General features: G+C 39.2%; 1 protein-coding gene and 1 long non-coding RNA gene across 4 annotated transcripts in view; both read left to right on the plus strand.

Annotated features, from left to right (window-relative positions):
- Positions 1-21,023, plus strand: part of LOC134801198 (uncharacterized) — a 396,731-nt gene that overhangs the window by 263,228 nt on the left and 112,480 nt on the right. The gene's annotated exons all lie outside the window — the stretch shown is intronic.
- LOC134801118 (phosphoacetylglucosamine mutase) overlaps positions 1-21,023 on the plus strand; it is a 46,431-nt gene that overhangs the window by 22,000 nt on the left and 3,408 nt on the right. For all 3 annotated transcript variants that reach the window (XM_063773650.1, XM_063773649.1, XM_063773651.1), the window contains 2 exons: positions 7,072-7,274; positions 9,387-9,511. In XM_063773650.1, the coding sequence (XP_063629720.1) occupies positions 7,072-7,274; positions 9,387-9,511 (328 nt within the window). The remainder of the gene's footprint in view (positions 1-7,071; positions 7,275-9,386; positions 9,512-21,023) is intronic.

The following is a 21,023-nucleotide window of genomic DNA, read 5'->3' on the forward strand; positions in this document are numbered from 1 at the left end:
ATAATTAATGTATGATTCATTCCATTATGTTTATTAATTATTATATGTGTACGAGTATGTATATGTGTGTATTTGTATGTTAACCTCTTTAATCTTCTTGGCACTACGTTTTACGTGATGCGTTATTTATTTCTAACGAAAAAGTTGTCTGGAAGAGATCGCTTTTCGGCGATAAGAGCGCCTGTTACTACTTGATTCGTTGCTGTTTGACCGAATATTTACTTACTCTTTGTACTTTATTGCCTTGATCGTAAATGCCAGAGATCATGAATTATTATGTTAAAGGCCTCTTGACACTATGTACTTTGAAAAAAAAACTCGAACCTTGTACTGACGGCCAAAAGAAAACTAGTAAATATGTACGAATTGCACACAGAGTCGCTGTTTTACAAAACACGCATACCGTGTACGGTAATTAGGTAATTACATACCGCGGTTATGATAGGTAAGATAAGTAAGGCCTACCATACAATAATTACTATTTTTATAGTAGATGTAGCCGAGATAAATTGAGAGCAACTTACATAAATCCAGCAGCACCTTGGCGTACCATGTGGTGGTCTATGTATGATGATTGGGAAATCCTCTGCTTTATCGACAGCTGCATATATCCATAAGGGGCACTGGGTCACTAATTAGTCTCTGGTTGATTTTCACTTAAATCGCAGCGACGGGAACCGAAATATGAATTATTTTAATCGGAGCGCGGGTCGAACGCGGCCATTAGTTTTAACGGCAGGTGAAGAGCTTCTTTTTATCCTCGCTAGGTGGCGCGGTTGTGTCGCGCCGGAAGGGCTTTTGAGATAAATGCAGTTGCCAGTTCAAATATCTAGCTACTACACGAAAATATATTCTTTCCTAATTGTGTTGCTTTGTATGTAAGAAAAATACCTATTTACATATGCATAGAAAGTAATTAATACTAATCTGTTCCTCTACGGAACATGCCGCTCACCTTAAAAGCACGTAGTGTCTTTTAAAAGAACATGCGAAAGTTCACAAAGATAAAGAAACTTATACCTAACTTAAATGCTAACATTAAAAGTCGTAACGATTGTAGAAATTATTCTAAGGGTAAGGGACAGACCTTAACTACGGGTCGTTTGAACAATGTGTTCCCACTTTTTAAAGTTACGACGCGAATAACGTGATCAGTGCCCGGATGGACAGCATGAACGCGCGCGAGTTTCCACTGTAACGGCGGCAAGTGGTCATCGCATACCACAACAACAGTGCCTTCACGGATGGCGGGACCGCGATCTTGAAGCCACTTTGTACTCTGCTGCAGTTGATGGAGATATTCACGACTCCATCTACGCCAGAAATGCTGGACAGCTTGTTGTACCCAGCGCCAGCGCGTAAGACGACTAGGGTTTTCGTCGATCAAAGAAACGTCCGGTAGGGCCGTTAAGGGCTCGCCGATTAAGAAATGAGCCGGCGTAAGAGGTAACGGATCGGAAGAGTCTGAACTTAACACGCAGAGAGGACGACTGTTAAGTACCGCTTCGATTTGACAGGTCAGCGTGTGCATAGAATCATATGTTTGCGTCTGTGTACCTATTACGCGATATAAATGGGTTTTGAAACTCTTAACAGCCGCTTCGAATAGTCCACCGAAATGGCTAGCATACGGTGGCTGAAAATGCCAAGTTAATCCTTGTTTTAAAGTTTGTTGGTTGAGAGCGCTCATGACCGAATCGTTACGTAAGAACGCGTATAATTCTTTAAGGTAATTATTACAACCAACAAAGTTACGTCCGCAATCGGTATATATATCTGTACAATATCCTCGGCGGGACGTGAAACGTCGCAACGCAGCTAAAAAACCTTCTGTGGAAAGTTCGGAAACTAATTCAAGATGTACAGCCTTAACGCTCATACATACGAAAACCGCAACATAACATTTTATTATTTTTGCATTACGAACTTTATTAGCGCGAACGTAAAATGGCCCGCAAAATCGCACGAAGTTTTACTAAATACGCGCGCGGGGCGCAAGCGGACCGAGGGAAGCATGCCCATGCGAGGTTGCACGCGGGTAGGGCGTGCGCGGAAACATGGAATACAACGATGCACACGTAGACGCACAATATCGCGACCTGAAATAATCCAATATCGCTGTAAGAGCGAGTTTTGCACGCACTGCGGACCGGCATGCAATTCGTGTATATGAGTATCGTCAATAATAAGATTTGTAAGAGGATGTCTTTTAGGTAAAATTAATTGATGTTTTGATTCATAAGGTAAAAATGACTTATGAATACGTCCGCCGACGCGTAATAATCCCTCACTATCTAGAATAGGCGCGAGACGCCGCAAACGTAAGGAAGGGGATTTATTTGACGAGATATTTTTTATGTCGTCTTCGAACACTTGTTGTTGCGTAATCAATATAAGTCGCTTTAATGCAAAGTGGTACTCTGGTACGGTGATGTACTCAGGGAGCGTTTGTTTATGTTTTCTACATTTGTGGTAAAAACGAAATATTAATGCCGTGACGCGAACTAATTTACCTAGCGACGAAAATCGCGTAATAAGAGTATCATCGTCCGGGAAAGTAGGCAATGTGGAAACACATGCGCAATTAATATTTGTTGATTCAATTTTATTCCGTTTTTCTTCCGTTGTGTTTACTACCGGTTTTTGTATAGGCCAGGAGTCGTGACTTTGTTGGAGCCATGTAGGACCATGGAACCACAAGTCATTTTGTACGAGCGCGGCGGGCAGCAGACCGCGCGACGCCGGGTCAGCGCTGTTGTCAGCTGACGGGACGTGACGCCAGCAGCTCGCCGGGACACGGGACAAAATCTCACTGGTGCGGTTAGAGACAAACGTTTTCCATTCGTGCGGGGGTGACTTAAGCCACGCGAGCGCGACGGAACTATCTGACCACGCGTACACTTGATCGGGGCGAATGCGATCACCGTAAATGCGCATTACTCTTTCTATCAATTTTGACAGGATCACGCATCCCATTAATTCCATTTTCGGAATAGTAAGGCAAATCCGAAGTGGAGCTACGCGGGTTCGAGCTATGACTAAATAAGTTTGAACCTTACCGGTATTGTCCGTAAGACGTATATAAACACAGGCGGCATACGCAATTTGACTTACGTCTGCAAATCCGTGAATTTCGATTGAATCGAAGTCGTCAGTATTAAAAATATGACGAGGAAATGAAATTTGAGATAAGAGCGGGAGCTCGCTAACAAAACTCGTCCATGAGTTAACTATATCGATAGGGGCTTCGGAGTCCCAAGGAACCTTTGCTAACCATAGCAATTGAATTAAATGTTTGGCAAACAATGTCACCGGAGATAATAACCCGAGTGGGTCGTAAATTTTTGCAATTTCCGAGAGAATAGCCCGCTTCGTACAGGCCCGAGAAGTACTTTGTACTTTGAAACTAAATGAGTCTGATCCCGGATTCCATTGAAGTCCAAGGACTTTGACCCCTTTGTCATTTTCCATTTCGGCAAAATGAACATTTTCGCGCCGCTCACCATGAGAATCTGGGGATCGCGTAACAGCGAGAATAGCTGGCGAGTTACTTTGCCATTTACGTAATTCGAACCCGGCCGTGGCACAAATACCTATCAGCTCCTGCTGCAGAGCGAGAGCCTCGGCTGTGGTATCTGCACCGGTTACCACATCGTCAACAAAGACGTCATTGAGTAAGACTGGGGAGGCGCGCGGGAAACGCTCACCTTCGTCGTGAGCTAGCTGTTTAATTGTGCGCAAGGCGAGATAAGGGGAACTACTTATACCGAAGGTAACGGTACGAAGCCTATAATCGCGCAGAGGCTCCTCGGGCGATTGGCGCCAAAGGATGCGCTGAAAATCCCTATCACTTTCACGCACAAGAATATTGCGATACATCTGTTTGATGTCGGAACAAAATGCAATGTTATGCACTCTGAATTTTAGAAGAACGTCAACAATGTCTAAGTGTAACTTAGGACCTGTTAACAAAGTGTCATTTAACGCGTGTCCACTTGTCGTGCGACACCCAGCATCGTAAACTACGCGTGTGCGTGTAGTTTCGGAAATTTTTGACACACAATGGTGGGGTATGTAATAACTCGCGCCAGCGGGGGGGTTATCGTCCGCGAGCTCCATGTGGTTGACATCCACGTACTCCTGGAGGCAAGCGTGATAATCCGCCTTCAACTGGGGGTTACGTTCTAGACGGTATTCCAATTTATGGAATCGTGCTAGGGCAATTTGCCGAGACTCGCCGAGCGGCGGTGCATCGGGCTTGAATGGCAGAGCGACCACGTATCGCCCTGTTTCATCACGCGTATGCGTCTTTTGAAAAAAGGATTCGCATAGCTTTTCTTCGGGAGTGTAACTCCGCAACTCTGGTACTGACTCCAGCTCCCAAAACTTCTGAAGATTGTCGTTGTCAAACGACGTAAAGCAAGTACGGCGTGGAGTCGAAACATTGGAAGTAAAGTTCACTTTACCTCCTAGCAAATAACCAAACACACTATTAATTGCGGTGGGCGTGCCAGGTTTACCTCTGACAATGCCATCGCGAACAATATCCATGAAAATGTCCTCGCCGAGTATCATGTCGACCGGCTGAGGTTTGTGAAATTCAGGGTCGGCTAAAGCGAGTCCCTGCAAATGAGGCCAATCAGCGAGAGGTGCTAGTGGTACACTAGGCATTTGACGGGTTAACTTCGCCAGAATAGACGCCTCTAACGGAATGATTGGATTTTGTTTGCCCTTAGGCGAAATTGAGCACACGAAGGTACCCCTAGGTTCCAGCGGCAAGTCGCCGACACCGACCAGCGGTTCGCTAACATGTTGTCGCGGTAAATTGAGTCGTTGCATACACGATTCTGTAATCAGAGCTGCTTGTGAACCCCCATCTACCATACATCGAATCGTCGCAACTTTGTTGCCTTCGTAATAAAGGTCAACCAACGCCGTTGATAATAAAACCGTGCTAGGTTGTTTCCCTAAACTACCTAAACTCTGTTCATTCACGCCGTGAACTGCTGACGGGCTGCTAGGGCCGGGCTGCTCCGTAAGAGCGAGCGAGACGGCAACTGATTCCGTAGCTTCATTGATAATCGGCTGCGGAATGTTTGATTCTAAATGAATTAAAGTATGATGTCGTTTATTACACTTACGACATTTAAAACTTGATTTACAATTCCTTAAGTCGTGCCCGGGGCATAAACAATTGTAACATACATTATTTGTTTTAACAAATGCAAATCTATCTTTCACCGATAGGTCTAAAAATTCTAAACATTTATTGAGGGAATGCATTCCTTTACACTTCAAGCAAGCTCGAACCTTATTTGTATCGACATAAGGTCGACTTTGAGCTGACGCCGTACTTGTTGCAAAAACACGCTTGGGTGTTATTTGATTTGAATTTATATTTGTATTATTTTTACTACTTAAGGAATTGTTTCGAGTGGACTGTGTATGGGAAACTGAAATCATCTGTTCCGCTGAAAGTTCGCGTTCGAGGAAAGTAATTAGGCCCTGAACTTTAGGTATTTCGCCCGGGTTGGTTAAGGAACGTTCATATTCTTTTCGCGTATTCACGGGAATCTTACGTAATAATAAATTTAACAGAACGAAATCCCATTCCTTAACCGGAAAATCCATGACTTCGAGCGCCTTTATATTTTCGTGATAAACATTAAGTAAATTTCTCATGGCAACAGCTGATCGCGCGGAACAAATATCTATATCGAACAACTTATCTAGATGTTGTGATGCAATAATGCGCTTATTGTCATAACGGGATTTTAGAATATCGAGCGCAATTGCATAATTACTTTCCGTTATGGGAATTGACTTAATTAAATTATGTGGCTCGTTTTTGACAGAAAGGAGCAAATACCTAAACTTCTCCGCATCCGTGTAAGCATTGTTATTGTGTACCAGCGATTGAAATAAATCGAAAAAGGCAGGCCAACCAGTCGGTTCGCCGTGAAATTCGGGAAGCGATAATTTTGGTAAATTTCGACGATCGTTGCTAAGCGTTTCGTTGGGGGTAAGCGCGCGGCTCGCGCGACGCCTTTCTACGTCTACCTCCTTTAGGTTATTTAAATGTGTAACTATCGCGTAATACAAGTCATTAAAATCGTTACGAATCTTAATATTGGCTTCTTTGTTGAAGCTTTGCAATTTAATTAACGCTTTTTCGATTTTAGTTTGAATCTTAGTAAACTTTCGCTGATGCACTGTTAAATCTGTCGTTCTTGAACGAAATTGATCTGTATTTGTCGCTGCGAACTGTAACGTTCTCTTTAATTCGTCGAGAATTAGATCTCGTTCGAATATGTCTTGTGTAATACACGATGTGTCGGCTTCAGTATTGCCGTCTGTAGGGTTAGGAACCATTTTGCGAGACAAAGATGGCGACAATGACAATACTAAATTGAACTACAAACGTGTCTAAACGAAAAAACTGGGTACGAAATACCGCAAAAATCGCAAATACAAGAGCAACACAACCAGAGAAAGAAAAATCCGGTTCGAAGGACCAAAAAACTATGTAGCCGAGATAAATTGAGAGCAACTTACATAAATCCAGCAGCACCTTGGCGTACCATGTGGTGGTCTATGTATGATGATTGGGAAATCCTCTGCTTTATCGACAGCTGCATATATCCATAAGGGGCACTGGGTCACTAATTAGTTTCTGGTTGATTTTCACTTAAATCGCAGCGACGGGAACCGAAATATGAATTATTTTAATCGGAGCGCGGGTCGAACGCGGCCATTAGTTTTAACGGCAGGTGAAGAGCTTCTTTTTATCCTCGCTAGGTGGCGCGGTTGTGTCGCGCCGGAAGGGCTTTTGAGATAAATGCAGTTGCCAGTTCAAATATCTAGCTACTACACGAAAATATATTCTTTCCTAATTGTGTTGCTTTGTATGTAAGAAAAATACCTATTTACATATGCATAGAAAGTAATTAATACTAATCTGTTCCTCTACGGAACAGTAGATAAAAGCTAATACTTCACTCTACTACTAATGCGCTTTTAAAAATCACCAGTATTGAGACCATTATACCTTCATTAACATTTTTTCCCCAGGTTACTACGAAAAAATAGTAGGCGCTTTCAAGAACATACGAGGAAAATTACCTGTGCACGGATCTTATAATACTACTCTATACGTGGACGGCGCAAACGGTGTGGGAGGGAAGAAACTTAACATTATCAAGAAGAGTCTGGACGGGGAGTTGGATCTGGTGCTGTATAATTTGGGAGGGAATGGGGGGAAATTAAATTTGAATGTGAGTATACAAATTACCTGTGCACGGATCTTATAATACTATACTCTATACGTTGACGGCGCAAATGGTGTGGGAGGGAAGAAAATTAACATTATCGAGAAGAGTCTGGATGGAAAGTTGGATCTGGTGCTGTATAGCTTGGGGGGGAATGGTGGGAAATTAAATTTGACTGTGAGTATACAAATTACCTGTGCACGGTCTTATAATACTATACTCTATACGTTGACGGCGCAAATGGTGTGGGGGGGAAGAAAATTAACATTATCGAGAAGAGTCTGGATGGAGAGTTGGATCTGGTGCTGTATAGCTTGGGGGGGAATGGTGGGAAATTAAATTTGAATGTGAGTATACAAATTACCCGTGCACGGATCTTATAACACTACTCTATACGTTGACGGCGCAAACGGTTTGGGAGGGAAGAAACTTAACATTATCAAGAAGAGTCTGGACGGGGAGTTGGATCTGGTGCTGTATAATTTGGGGGGGAAGGGGGGAAATTAAATTTGAATGTGAGTATACAAATGGGCTATGCCCATTCTTAACTTAGAGCGCATGTTATTATAACGTGCGAATGCGAATGCTGAGAATGTACAGTGAGCTGCAAAAATATCTGGCCCCAGCTTTTACACTCACTTACTTACTTACTCCGTTGGCTCAGCGACCCAAAATGAGACTTGGCCTCCGACACAAGACAGCGCCACTTTTCTCGGTCCTGTGCGACCTCTCGCCAATTGCTAACTCGAAGTTCGCGCAGGTCCGCCTCCACCATGTCGCACCAGCGATATCTGGGGCGTCCGATAGGACGTCTTCCTGCTGGACGGCCCAGGTATGCTCTTTCCACGTTCCGATCTTCATCCATTCTCTCAAGGTGGCCCAACCAACGGAGTCTGTGAGCTTTAGTCTCTCCCATGATGTTAGGTTCAGCCACTAGGTTTTCGATTTCACGGTTCGTAAGGACTGACCAGCTTCCGTCCGGTCTTTTTTTTGGGCCCAGTATCTTACGGAGGATCTTCCTCTCGGCCACTAGCAGCATGTTTTCTTCCTTGAGTGTCAGTGTCCACGCTTCGCATCCGTAGGTTAGGATTGGGCGAATCACGGTCTTATAGATTCGGATTTTGGCGCGTCTACTTAGGAGCTTGGACACTAACACCTTATGAAGGGCTGCACTGCATCGCAAGGTATTCTGGATCCTGATATTGATATCCTCGTCACGATTGTTGGTGTCTGTAACGGTGCAGCCTAAGTATTTAAATTTTGACACTCCTTTGTACTTTATATCTCCTACATTTAGATTTATGTATATTGATTTTACACTCAATATGGGGTAATTTCTTTACCGCTAACCGTACATTAATAAGGGTAGGAACAAGCTACCGGCTCACGGACGGTGACACACACTGTGACGTTCGCGGTACTTCTATTGCATATAAATAGTAATCGTGAGATTTATCTGCATTCGCAGTTAACGGTGTGTGCGTATGTGCTTCCTTAAGCTGTGTGAGTGTGCGCAAGCAGCGCGCGCCTGAGATAGTGCAACTGATAGCGATTGATTACTGTGTATCACTTAGTGTCTTTTTGGTGTGGTGGGTAGGTGCCAATTTAAGAAAATACAATTGGCTGATCAATAATCTCTTATATATATTTTTTTCCCTGAACTATATAGAATTTGGTACCATTCTTGCAATGTTAAGTGTAAGTTTTTTTTTTTTTTTCATTTTTGTGTACCTGTGTTCTTTATGCCACGAATAAACTATTTCTATTTCTATTACATGGCTCTACACACTCCTTGTCGGCTTGTACCATCACGCTCCGCGATTGTTGCGCCATTTAGGGTCCTAGCTAAATGGGTGTTCAATACTTACGCTATAGAATTTCCAATTTAGATAATTTTAAATGTTTTTGACGTTTTGACATCAGTTGCGAATCTAGGGATAATTACTCACGCGAGTAAAACAGCTATTCTAAGGATTGCTTGTTTAAAGCATCCTTTTTGATTGACAGTACAATCAGTTTCCATCATTTGAAAATGTTAGAATAGAGTTAACCTAAAATTTATCAACCTCAATTTAAAGAATCGAAAAAGTAAGTTTAATAAAAGTATACCTTCAACAGTGCGGCGCAGACTTCGTGAAAGTATCGCAAACGCCGCCCGTAGGCGTCGAACACGCTCCGTTCCAACGCGTCGCGTCATTGGACGGCGACGGCGACCGGCTCGTCTATTACTACCTCGACAACAAGTAAGTTACCAATCTTAAACCTTGTCGCAAAGATATAATGTCCATCGATGGTCAATAAAGAGTTTAGTTAGTACTAGGGGACAGTAGAAGTTATTAAAGTATCGCAGAAGCCTCCCGTAGGAGTTGTTCACGTGCCGTTCCAACGCGTCGCGTCATTGGACGGCGACGGCGACCGGCTCGTGTATTACTACCTCGACGACAAGTAAGTAGGTAACCAATCTTAAACCTTGTTGCAAAGATATCAGGTCCATCGATGGTCAATAAAGAGTTTAGTTAGTACTAGGGGACAGTAGAAGTTATTAAAGTATCGAAGAAGCCTCCCGTAGGAGTTGTAGATACACGTGCCGTTCCAACGCGTCGCGTCATTGGACGGCGACGGCGACCGGCTCGTCTATTACTATCTTGACATGTCTTTTATTGAAAAACGCTAACAAACGGGGTACGAGTATAACACAATGTTTACATGTTTCTTCACGCAGTTACTCCTGTCACACCGTTATTTAAAATTAACCTCTAGAGTTAATAGCATAAAGTAGGCTTTAGCAAAACAAAACGCCAAATAACAACACAGAAACTTTCATTTTCATGATATCCTACGAGTGTGTGAAAACTGAAATTCACTCTTATCTGAAACGGAATACGGTTGATTTTTGCAGAACGTAGAAAAAATCAATACGTAAACTTTCGTTTTCATTTCGTGCTATGTATTGAATTTGAATAGTGCTCCTCGGTTGTATGCAGTCCTGGTAAACGCGGAAGAAAACGCAAACGCAGTATGAATTCTGTTGTATCACTATGAACGTTTGCTTGCATCTCACCGAACATAACATAGGTCTCTTCTACTGACGGAAATTACTTGACAGAGTATATCGATAAGTTGTGCATTTTAGTTCGTTTTTTTTAGCATTAGAAAGAAGGTAAGCGATCTTGACATGTCTTTTAATTGAAAAACGCTTTTTAAAATTCAGTAACTATTACTTATGAAAGCAGAATAATATAAATGATCGTATTAGATTCATAATTGTTACATATTTGCCGTGACTTATTTTCAAAACGTGGGTTAGAGACGCCCTACGAATATTTTATACAACACATATTTACATTTTCAAACTTTAAATCTTTTTTTTTTGTTAGTAAAAAGAAAGTAAATGTTTTCCCGCCAAACATTAACTATCTCTTATTACTATATACTAATAGCTAGTTTGTTAGTGCACGACACCTTGCACTTTGTGACTATGCGCTGAAACTTGGCACAGTTGATTCTTAGCTGGTCATGAGCAGCAGTCGCGTGCACAGAGATTTGGGACTGGGTAGGCAAAATTATATCAGAAAACCGGGCAAGTGCGAGTCGGACTCGCGCACGAAGGGTTCCGTACCATAATGCAAAAAAAGGCAAAAAAAAAAACGGTCCCCCATCCAAGTACTGACCCCGCCCTACGTTGCTTAACTTCGGTCAAAAATCACGTTTGTTGTATGGGAGCCCCACTTAAATCTTTATTTTATTCTGTTTTTAGTGTTTGTTGTTATAGCGGCAACAGAAATACATCTGTGAAAATTTCAACTGTCTAGCTATCACGGTTCGTGAGATACAGCCTGATGACAGATGGACGGACGGAAGGACAGCAGAGTCTTAGTAATAGAGTCCCGTTTTACCCTTTGGATACGGATCCTTAAAAAATGAGAGCTACTAACTCACCAAAAAAATTGCGTGATGGTTTTCATTTTGTTGTCAAGTCTTTTCAATTACTTCTTTTTTTGGCTAAACGAAAGCTTCGAAAACGCATCATTTTTAATAGTTTGCACACACACACACCCACCACAACTTTCACAGTTAAATTATCCATTTTTTCACTAATCGCACTTTATAATTTCCGGCAACTGTTAACTGTTATCTCATAAACTCACCAAAACAAACAAACAATGGCGACCGAATAAAAAATGAAAATAAACTTAACCAAATACTGTAAACGAATAAAAAAATAGTCTCGTATTTGCACTAAATTACCATAGCAAATGCTACTTTTTAAAATAGTCACATAAACATCGGAACTATTCGGAAACTTTCGGGCGTCATTCGTTTAGGTTTGGTACGAAAGACACTGCCTATTGCGTCTAAATGTGTGCGTTACTTGTATAATTGTGTGCTCGTACTTATAGGAAGGCCCACTACACTGTAACCGCGTAACGACGAAGGCACACATAGAAAGATTTAGACGGAAATGTTTTCTGTCTTTGCCGTGCAAGGCACGTAGCGGCACTAGTGCCGCGTGGTGTAAACTTCGTCGCGTAGAATTATTATAGATGATGACTTGATGACAAAGCTTAACCGGTAGATGGAGCGCTTATTAATTTTTAGAATGTTTTAAGTTATATCGATTACTGATAGTACGATCAAGTATACATTAAATTAAGTAGTTTAAGAGGATAGACATCGGAATTATAGTAGGGTAGGCAGTGCCTTTTTGCCTTTATGAAGTGCACGCCACTGATGAGCAGATACAGACCGGGAGACCTCGAGAGCCACGTCTCATTTAGTGGGGGGGAGGGGGGGAAGTTCGACGCCGCCGCGCTTCACTTGGAGCAACATTTCTCTAAAACTGTACCTATTAGGGCATGTGATATATCATTTTCGGTTAAATTAAGGATGAGGAATTTTTTTTTGGAACCAAAACAATGCACTTTTTAACAAAAAAAAAACATAAAGTAGAAAAGACAAAAAAACGTATCTTGGATTTTTTCATAATTACCAATTTTTTTTTTAAGTGTAGTAGGAATCTGAAAACAAAAAATATAGTTGTAAAGCTACACTTATTACGTTTAAGAAAATATATAGTTTATTAGACAAACCTGTTGATAAATGGGAGATAAAAAATAATATTAAGCGTGGGCCAGAGTGATCTCAATACAAAATATTATGAATGTGGGAAAGTTACTTATAATTTGTTCTACAATCGTTTATTTTTTAGTTTTTCGTAAATAACTCGTAAACGGTAGCCCACAGCAAAAAAATATCTTTTACGTAAATAATCTGTTTCAGATTTCTTATAAAATAAGTGCTCCTTTTTTTCGCTAAGGTCAATATTAAAAAAAATATTGAAGGGAGAAAATAAATACTAAGGTCCTCTTTTTTAGTCTTTCGTAAATAACTCGTAAAGGATGTCCAATAGCAAAAAATATTTTAACACAAGAATAATTAGCATAAAATTTCCTACAAAAAAGGTTATTCAAACTTTTTCGCTAGGATCAATATTTAAAAAGGGGACCTTAGAATTTATTTTCTTTCTTTACTATCGTTTTTAATATTGATCCTAGCGAAAAAGTTCGAATGACCTTTTTTGTAGGAAATTTTATGTAAATTATTCATGTACTAAAAATTTTTTTGCTATTGGCCTTCGTTTACGAGTTATTTACGAATGACTAAAAAAGGGGACCTAAGTATTTATTTTCTCCCTTCAATATTTTTTTAAATATTGATGGTACCGAAAAACAGTAGTACTTATTTTATAAGAAATCTGAAACAGCTTATTTACGTAAAAGATATTTTTTTGCTGTGGGCTACCGTTTACGAGTTATTTACGAAAAACAAGAAAAATAAACGATTGTAGAACAAATTATAAGTAACTTTCCCACATTCATAATATTTTGTATTGAGATCACTCTGACCCACGCTTAATATTATTTTTTATCTCCCATTTATCAACAGTTTTGTATATTAAACTATATATTTTCTTAACGTAATAAGTGTAGCTTTACGACTGTATTTTTTGTTTTCAGATTCCTGCTACACTTAAAAAAAAATTGGTAATTATGAAAAAATCAAAAATACGTTTTTTAGTCTTTTCTACTTTATGCTTTTTTTTTGTTAGAAAGTGCATTGTTTTTGTTCCAAAACTAGATTCCTCATCCTTAATTTATCCGAAAATGATATATTACATTCCCTAATAGGTATAGTTTTAGAGAAATGTTGCTCCAAGTGAAGCGCGGCAGCGTCGAACTTTCCCCCTCCCCCCTCACTAAATGAGAGGTGGCTCTCGACGGCTCCCGGTCTGTATCTGCTCAAGACCAGCTAAGAATCAACTGTGCCAAGTTTCAGCGCATAGTCTCAAAGTGCAAGGTCCCCATACAACGGTGTGCAGTAACAAAGCAGCTATAAACATTACTAAGCATTACTACAACCACTTATTAGTACATATTACTAAACGTCTAATACAAACATCAATATCTATCTGCATAAAATTGCTCACATGCTATAGTAGAACTTTGTGTTCTTCTGTAGCTATGGTTATCTCTTTCCTGCACAATCAATAGCATCTATCCAGAATATCTAGATGAACTGGTGACCTATATACCTAGTATGGCAATATCCTGAATTTCATGCGGCTCTGGTAAACGCGGAAGAACATTCTAGAGTAGATCCGACTGGACCTGCTGATACTTTAATTTAATATAATAATAAATTAATATATAATTTAATTTAATACAATGATGCAGATTCCAGAAGTTTTTATACAATTTTCTTTTCAATGTGAGGAATCGAATGTCGCGGTTAAAATAGCAATTGACATATTTTCCAGAAGTCTTTATGTCTCATTATAACCAGTGACGTCAGCGCTTAGCACAGGGGGGGGGGGGGCGTTTTGATAAAATATTAAGTACTTTAATAGTTATTTGTTTTACAAGGGGGCAAAGTTGTTATTTAATTGCTCGTGCTAATATTGATACCCGAGCAAGCGAAAGAGACCAAAATTGAACCACGAGCGTAGCGAGTGGTTCGAAAAATGGAATCTTGAGCGTTGCGAGGTTTTCAAAGCACGAGGGTTAAACAAAATTTGCCCCCGAGTGAAACACAAAATTTACCACCACACCAAATCGAAGCAAATATTAAATGTAAAATATCAAACCAAATCAAATCCAAATGAATGTTATTAAATATTTATCATCCAAAATCATCATTTAAAAGTCAATTCTACTAGCAAACATAAGAAAACAACTCAAAATTTGCATTTGATTACTTTGCTTCACATGTGAATAAAATGCAACTTTGTTATCAGTTTTTGAAGTGCAAAGTAAGCCTTTCCGAGCTGGTGTGGTGAAAAATATATTAATTAGCTCAATGTACGATTTTGACTCTCATTTCTAACTTTTCTATCGCCTTGACAGAGTAGGTACCATACAAACATTTGACTGTCTTATCCTTATCGAATTGTTAGATTGCCAATTTTACCATAATAAGATTCTAATATTAAAACTATACTTGACAATGTCACTATAAAAAATCTAACATGCGAAATATAGAAAGCATGTTGTTTAAATGCTCTCTTCGTTATTGTGGAACTGTGGTGGAATGTGGTTAATGTGGAACTTCTCTCTCGTGGTTTCATAGCTACCTTTCTGGCAGACGCCAGCGGGTCAGAGTAGATGACAAGCTGTCCGACTGGTGTGAGCTCACCGCTGGCGTCCCACAAGGAGGAGTGCTTTCTCCCCTTCTTTTCTCTATTTTTATTAATGGCATCACCGAAGCACTTACATCATCATACCATCTTTACGCAGACGATCTACAGATTTATGCAGCGGCCAGTATAGATGATCTTTCTTCATTGATTACTCAAATCAACCTTGATTTGGAATCCATACGGGACTGGGCGTGCAAATTTGGTTTGAAAATCAATGCTAGGAAGTCGCAGGCGATTATCATTGGTAGTCCTTATTATGTAGGCAAGCTTTCGGACATGGTGGTACCCGACATTTTGTTTGATGGGACTAATATCCCTTTCTCCTCTACTGTCCGAAATTTGGGTATCACCATGGATCAGACGCTTTCTTGGTCTCCCCATGTTGCTGAGGTGAGTAAAAAAGTTTTTGGATCCCTCCACTCTCTTCGACGGCTGCAGAATTTTCTCCCTCTTCATACTAAACTGACTCTTGCCCGTTCTCTCTTGCTCCCTCTTCTGGACTATGGTGACGTTGCGTATCTGGACCTTAATGAGGAATTGCTGGATAAACTTGAGCGTTTACAAAATGTTTGCATCAAGTATATATTTGGCCTCCGTAAATATGATCACGTCTCCAACTTTCGCTCCCAGCTCGAGTGGTTACCGATCCGCCGACGCAGAGATGTGCATGTCGTGTCGTTGCTGTTCAATATACTCTTCAACCCCCGTTCCCCATCTTACCTAACGGAAAGATTTAACTATCTGGCTGAAGGAAGTGATCACCGTTTACGATCTAGCTGTAATCTCACGCTTACTATTCCGCCTAATAAGACGCGAACATATGCAAATTCTTTTACGGTGCGCGCTGTGAAGTTGTGGAACGAGTTGCCCCTGTCGCTCAGGCGGTCCCAGTCTGTGGCGTCACTCAAGGCTAATCTGAAGAAGCTTTGGCTTTCCAATCAGCGTGATCTGGTTAAGTACTAAACCTTTATTTCTACTTTAAACTTGTATATATATATATATATATATATATATATATATATATTGTATTGTATGTATGTATGCTAGTATGTATTTTATGTATTTTTATTCTATAATATTATTTATGTATTTTATGAGTTGACAATACGTTAGTTTACTTTTTCTAAATATTACTGTACATCCCGTAAGTTTGTCTATCTGACCTGACTGGAGTTTTCCTCTCATCTAATCGAAGGTTAGCTGGAAGAGATCCCTTATAGGGATAAGTTCGCCTTTGTACTTCCATTACTGTAATTTATTTTTGTTAACCTGTGTTGTGTACAATAAAGTGATTACTACTACTACTACTACTACTACTGTGCCTAGGTACTGTCGTCTCTTTCAAATCTACATCTGTCTCCCTTAGACCTAGTTCCGTTTTGGGGTCACAGTTCATCTTCTACAGTTTATGCAGTCCTGGTAAACGCGGAAGAGAACCCGAGCAAAGTTACAGGTTGCGTTTGAACTTTGACCCCGTTGCACTTTTATCATTAAAACACTCGAATATTTTTTACACGAACTTTTTGCCGCTTTCAACGAAACATCTTTATTTTTAACCGACTTTAAGATTTGGAAAGGAAGAGGTTCTCAATTCGGTTATATGTTTTTTTTAATGTTTGTTACTCCATAATTCCTTAATTTCTCGACCGATTCTGGAAATTATTTTTTTGATTGAAAGTATATTACAGACTTTGAATCCAAAATTTAGTGTTTTATATTTGGTACACTGAAAACGGATCTCTTTTAAATTCAAAGTGGCCATCAATGGATGGTGCCGTGGTGGTGAGGTGATATGGTGAGTTTAGGTCGACGACGATCGGGCATGCTCAAGATTTCTCCTCGATTCTTCTCTATAGGCTTGGATGATATAGATTTAGTTAGACTTCCATAAAGACTGATGGCGTGGCGTTATTCATAAACGCGTTACTGGTCTAAATTAGCTATGAAGCGTTTGTCTTTATCTGATGTCATTTTAACTTATGTATGTGTAAGAATAAGGGAGGGAAAGGGAAAATGTTAATATAGTTCGTTTTTTTAACATTACAAAAAAGGTAAACAATCTTGATGTGTCTTTTAATTGAAAAACACTTTCTTAAAATAAGTCACGGCAAATATGTAACAATTATGAATCTAATACGATCATTTATATTCTTCTGCTTTCATTAGTAATAGTTATTGATTTTAAAATGCGTTTTACAATTAAAAGACATGTTAAGATCGCTTACCTTCTTTCTAATGCTAAAAAAAGGAACTATAAATCAGGCCCGTAAAGTTTTATGCATAAGGGGGTGAGGCTCGATATAAAAAAAACCGTCGTCGGGTTTTCAAACGTTTCTTTTCCTGTGATTTATGTTGTGTTGTTGACCCTTAGCCTCTAAAACAGGTGACCTAGTGCACGCGTTTAAACCTAACCTCCTCTGTTTACCTGCTGTCCTGGTAAACGCGGAAGCAAAATCTAGCAGAGTTAGAGGGGCAACTGGGGAATTATCAAATGTTTAAAAAATAAAAAATAAAATAAAAATAAAATTCATTTATTTCGAACCATAGAATCCATAGGTATATCGTAACTAAATTACATTAAATTTAAAATAATAACATTAAAAATTAAAATTAAAACTTATAATTATAACATTGTCCGGATTACAATTAAAATAAATTAAATTAAATTACAATAAATTACAACCATTAAAATTAAAAAAATTACACAATTAAAAATATTACAATAAAACTAAATATATTAAATTAGATTAAATTTATTATTGGGGCTAAGTAAATATTATTTTCACCTCAGCAGCTCGAACAAGGGTACTTTGCTACTTAAAAACAGTGAGTAAAATGCGATTTTCTCACTGAGTGACATAGAGTAATATAAGTAAAAAAAGAGTGATGGTAACTTCATAAGTACCCACATCAGTTTTCTTACAAAGACGCGCGTTATTTCGTAGACGACATCCAGCGTCAAGTAGCGGAATATATCAGTACTGCTAGTGTGTGTGTGATTTTCTAAGTTTTATTATACTTGCCCCGTTGGTGTGGGTTAAATCTTGGAAGCTCATCGTTAAGTTGAGATCGAATTAAATCCCTATGGCTTAATATCAGTTATATCTCGTCTTACTACTTATAATCAAACTGCCATTTTATTAAGGTAAGGTGGGCTAAGATTAACATAGTTTATTTTGCTCGGAGCAAGACAAATAGTATGAGGATTCCATACAAGTCTTACCCCGGTCATCCCCGGTAACGGTCTTACCCCACCTTAGCTTATTAGGTATTCTGGTATAATAAAACGGGACTAAACTTGATAGTTACCAACTTACATAATTTAGTAGGTCACGAGTGCAATATGTTTATCCCCCTCGGTCGGTCTCGCTCTAGTCTAGACAAATAGGTCACCTAAATAGTGCAGCTTGTTTTCGTTGAGCTAACGCTTACCTTCCATATTTTATGCAATCCTGGTACAAGATGAGGTAAATAGTTGGCAGTGGATAGTGGAAATCTGCTTAAAATATAGTTTAGTTTAGCTAGAAAACGACAGAGTCACTTACAAACATTTTTGTATTTTATGAAAATTAGGGAATTTGCCTTCTAATAATTCAACACAATTTTTTATACTTAAGCAAAGCCAAGAATAATAGGTAATCAGACTAAAATGAGCTTTCATTTTTAACAAGCAGAAACGTCTGCGAACGATGCTATTAAGCTTAGAATAAATTTAAAAGTGGAAAAATTACTATCTTGGGTGGGTGGGTCTTGGTGGCTCAGATGGCAGCGCTGGAGTATCGATCCAGAGGCCTTGAGTTCAAGTCTCCCAATATAGTAATTATTCCACTTTAAAATTTAAAATGAGCTTTTTGGCATTTTCAGAAGTCATAAAAGAGTGTTTGTAAGCGAGGGTATGTTAGAATGCTCCGGTATCGTCACGTCTTAGTACCAATAGTTGAAATATTTTAAGCTGACCGTTTAGGTCTCATACTACTATACTACTCTAACTATACATTCTTGTTTTCATCCTGAAAGCACACGCGGTTCACTCAGCTGCTCCATGACTTGGCACAAGCACTATTATTACAACAGGAAACTAGGCTATTTTGGGATGAGGATAATATATTTAGTTTTCTTTGATTTCATTTTGTGTAACATTGGAATACAAAAGTTGTTATAGTTATAGTAGGTATTGTCAGCTATTGTTTTCGAATGTGTTTTGCATTATCATAAATCATAACACATACATACAAACAGAAGAATTTAGGCACGGAGCTATACGTACTTACCTGCAACCACATCTCTCACAACGAAGTGTGCAAAAATATCTGACGCAAATCTCGTTTGTAGAGTCATACAACTGTGTAATGCATATGTGTGTGTGTGCTACGTTGGTGTAGTTTTGCAAAGGTGACTGTACTAATAGTTTACCGAGATACCTAGAATCTAATAGATACTTTGCACACATTAAAGCCCTGGCTAGACTGAAACCGGGATGCATTTGACAACCATCTCGTTCTACTCCATGTTATTGATTTTCACATTTAGGTCACCGGGTGCACTGGAACTAGACCTGCGTTTTATGCAGTCCTAGTAAACGCGGAAGCATTGACTGGCAGAGATAGTTTGGACCTCTACAAAATACCTACTCTTTTTATTTCTTAATATTTCACAAAAATATGAACATTCTTGTGTATAAAACAATATAGTTATTTGTTTTACAAGGGGGCAAAGTTGTTCGATAATGCCATTTTGCTCGGGGCAAGCGAAAGATTCCAAAATGGCACCACGAGCGAGGTTCGAAAAATGGAATCTTGAGCGTTACGAGGGTTTCAAAGCACGAGGGTTAAACAAAATTTGCCCCCGAGGTAAGATATCAAACAAAATCATACCAAATCAAATCAAAATGAATGTTATTAAATATTTATCATTCTTAATCATCATTTAAAAGTCAATTATACCAGCAAATATAAGAAAACAACTCAAAATTTGTATTTGATTACTTTGCCTCACATGTGGATAAAATACAACTTTTACTAAACTATCAGTCTTTGAACAATCAAGAGAGCCTTTACCACACTGTTAAAAGTTGGTACTGTGGTGAAAAATAACAATTGAGTCGAACATAAACTTTATTAAAGTTATTTACATAAAAATAGGGTCCCGTTTTTATTTTAAATCGGGCGGAAGAGGTGTCCAAAAAATACGAGTAGGTACACACTCGTACATGACCCATTTTTGGCAAAACCTTGTATGCGTTTGGGGAGCTAAAAACGAATATTTATTTTATTTATGTAATGTCTTATATTGTGCATGAAATATCGATTCCGGTTGATAACTTTTGGTTCATGCCAGGAAGCGGATCGGAACTAAAAAGATAGGTCAAATACCGGAACGAAAGTAAAAGCTTTTAAACCTAGGAGCTTTGTATATATATTATTTAATACGTGCATACATAACCGGCAGATAAATGTGTGTGTGAGATCAGGAGAGCTTGGATGTGCTAAAACACCTCCCCGATCTTATGCAACCCTGGTACATAGCAGCAAAAACAGCTGAGTACAACTGTACTTGCAAGCTAGTGTACGTCGTCATTTCGCTGCAACTGTACTCACTCGGACTAGGAGTAGATTGTACTTGAGGCCGTCAAAACTGTTCCAGCAGTTACCTTAAAATATTCAATTTTAAGAAAACTTTTTTGTATAGATTGTCGTTTATTTCTCCTGAGAAAACTAGCGCTTTTATAATATTTTGATAGATTACATAGTTGTTCCATACGCGACGTGTAACAGGAATTATCTTTTCACCTCAGCAGCCCGAACAAGGGTACTTTGCTTCTTAAAAACAGTGAGCAAAATGCGATTTTGCTCACTGAGTCATTTTGTCTCACTCAGTGAGCAAAATCGCAATTTGCTCACTGAGTTGTCTCACTCAGTGAGCAAAATGCGATTTTGCTCACTGAGTGAGACAAAATGACATTCAAGTGACCTTTATAGTCAAATGTCATTTGGGTTCTATTATCTCTATCCCTCTAGGTATGTTCTCACTGCTTAGGGTGAAAAATTTTGTGTACTACA

The sequence above is a fragment of the Cydia splendana genome, chromosome 21 (assembly GCF_910591565.1).
Source record: "Cydia splendana chromosome 21, ilCydSple1.2, whole genome shotgun sequence".
NCBI classification, from domain to species: Eukaryota; Metazoa; Arthropoda; class Insecta; order Lepidoptera; family Tortricidae; genus Cydia; species Cydia splendana.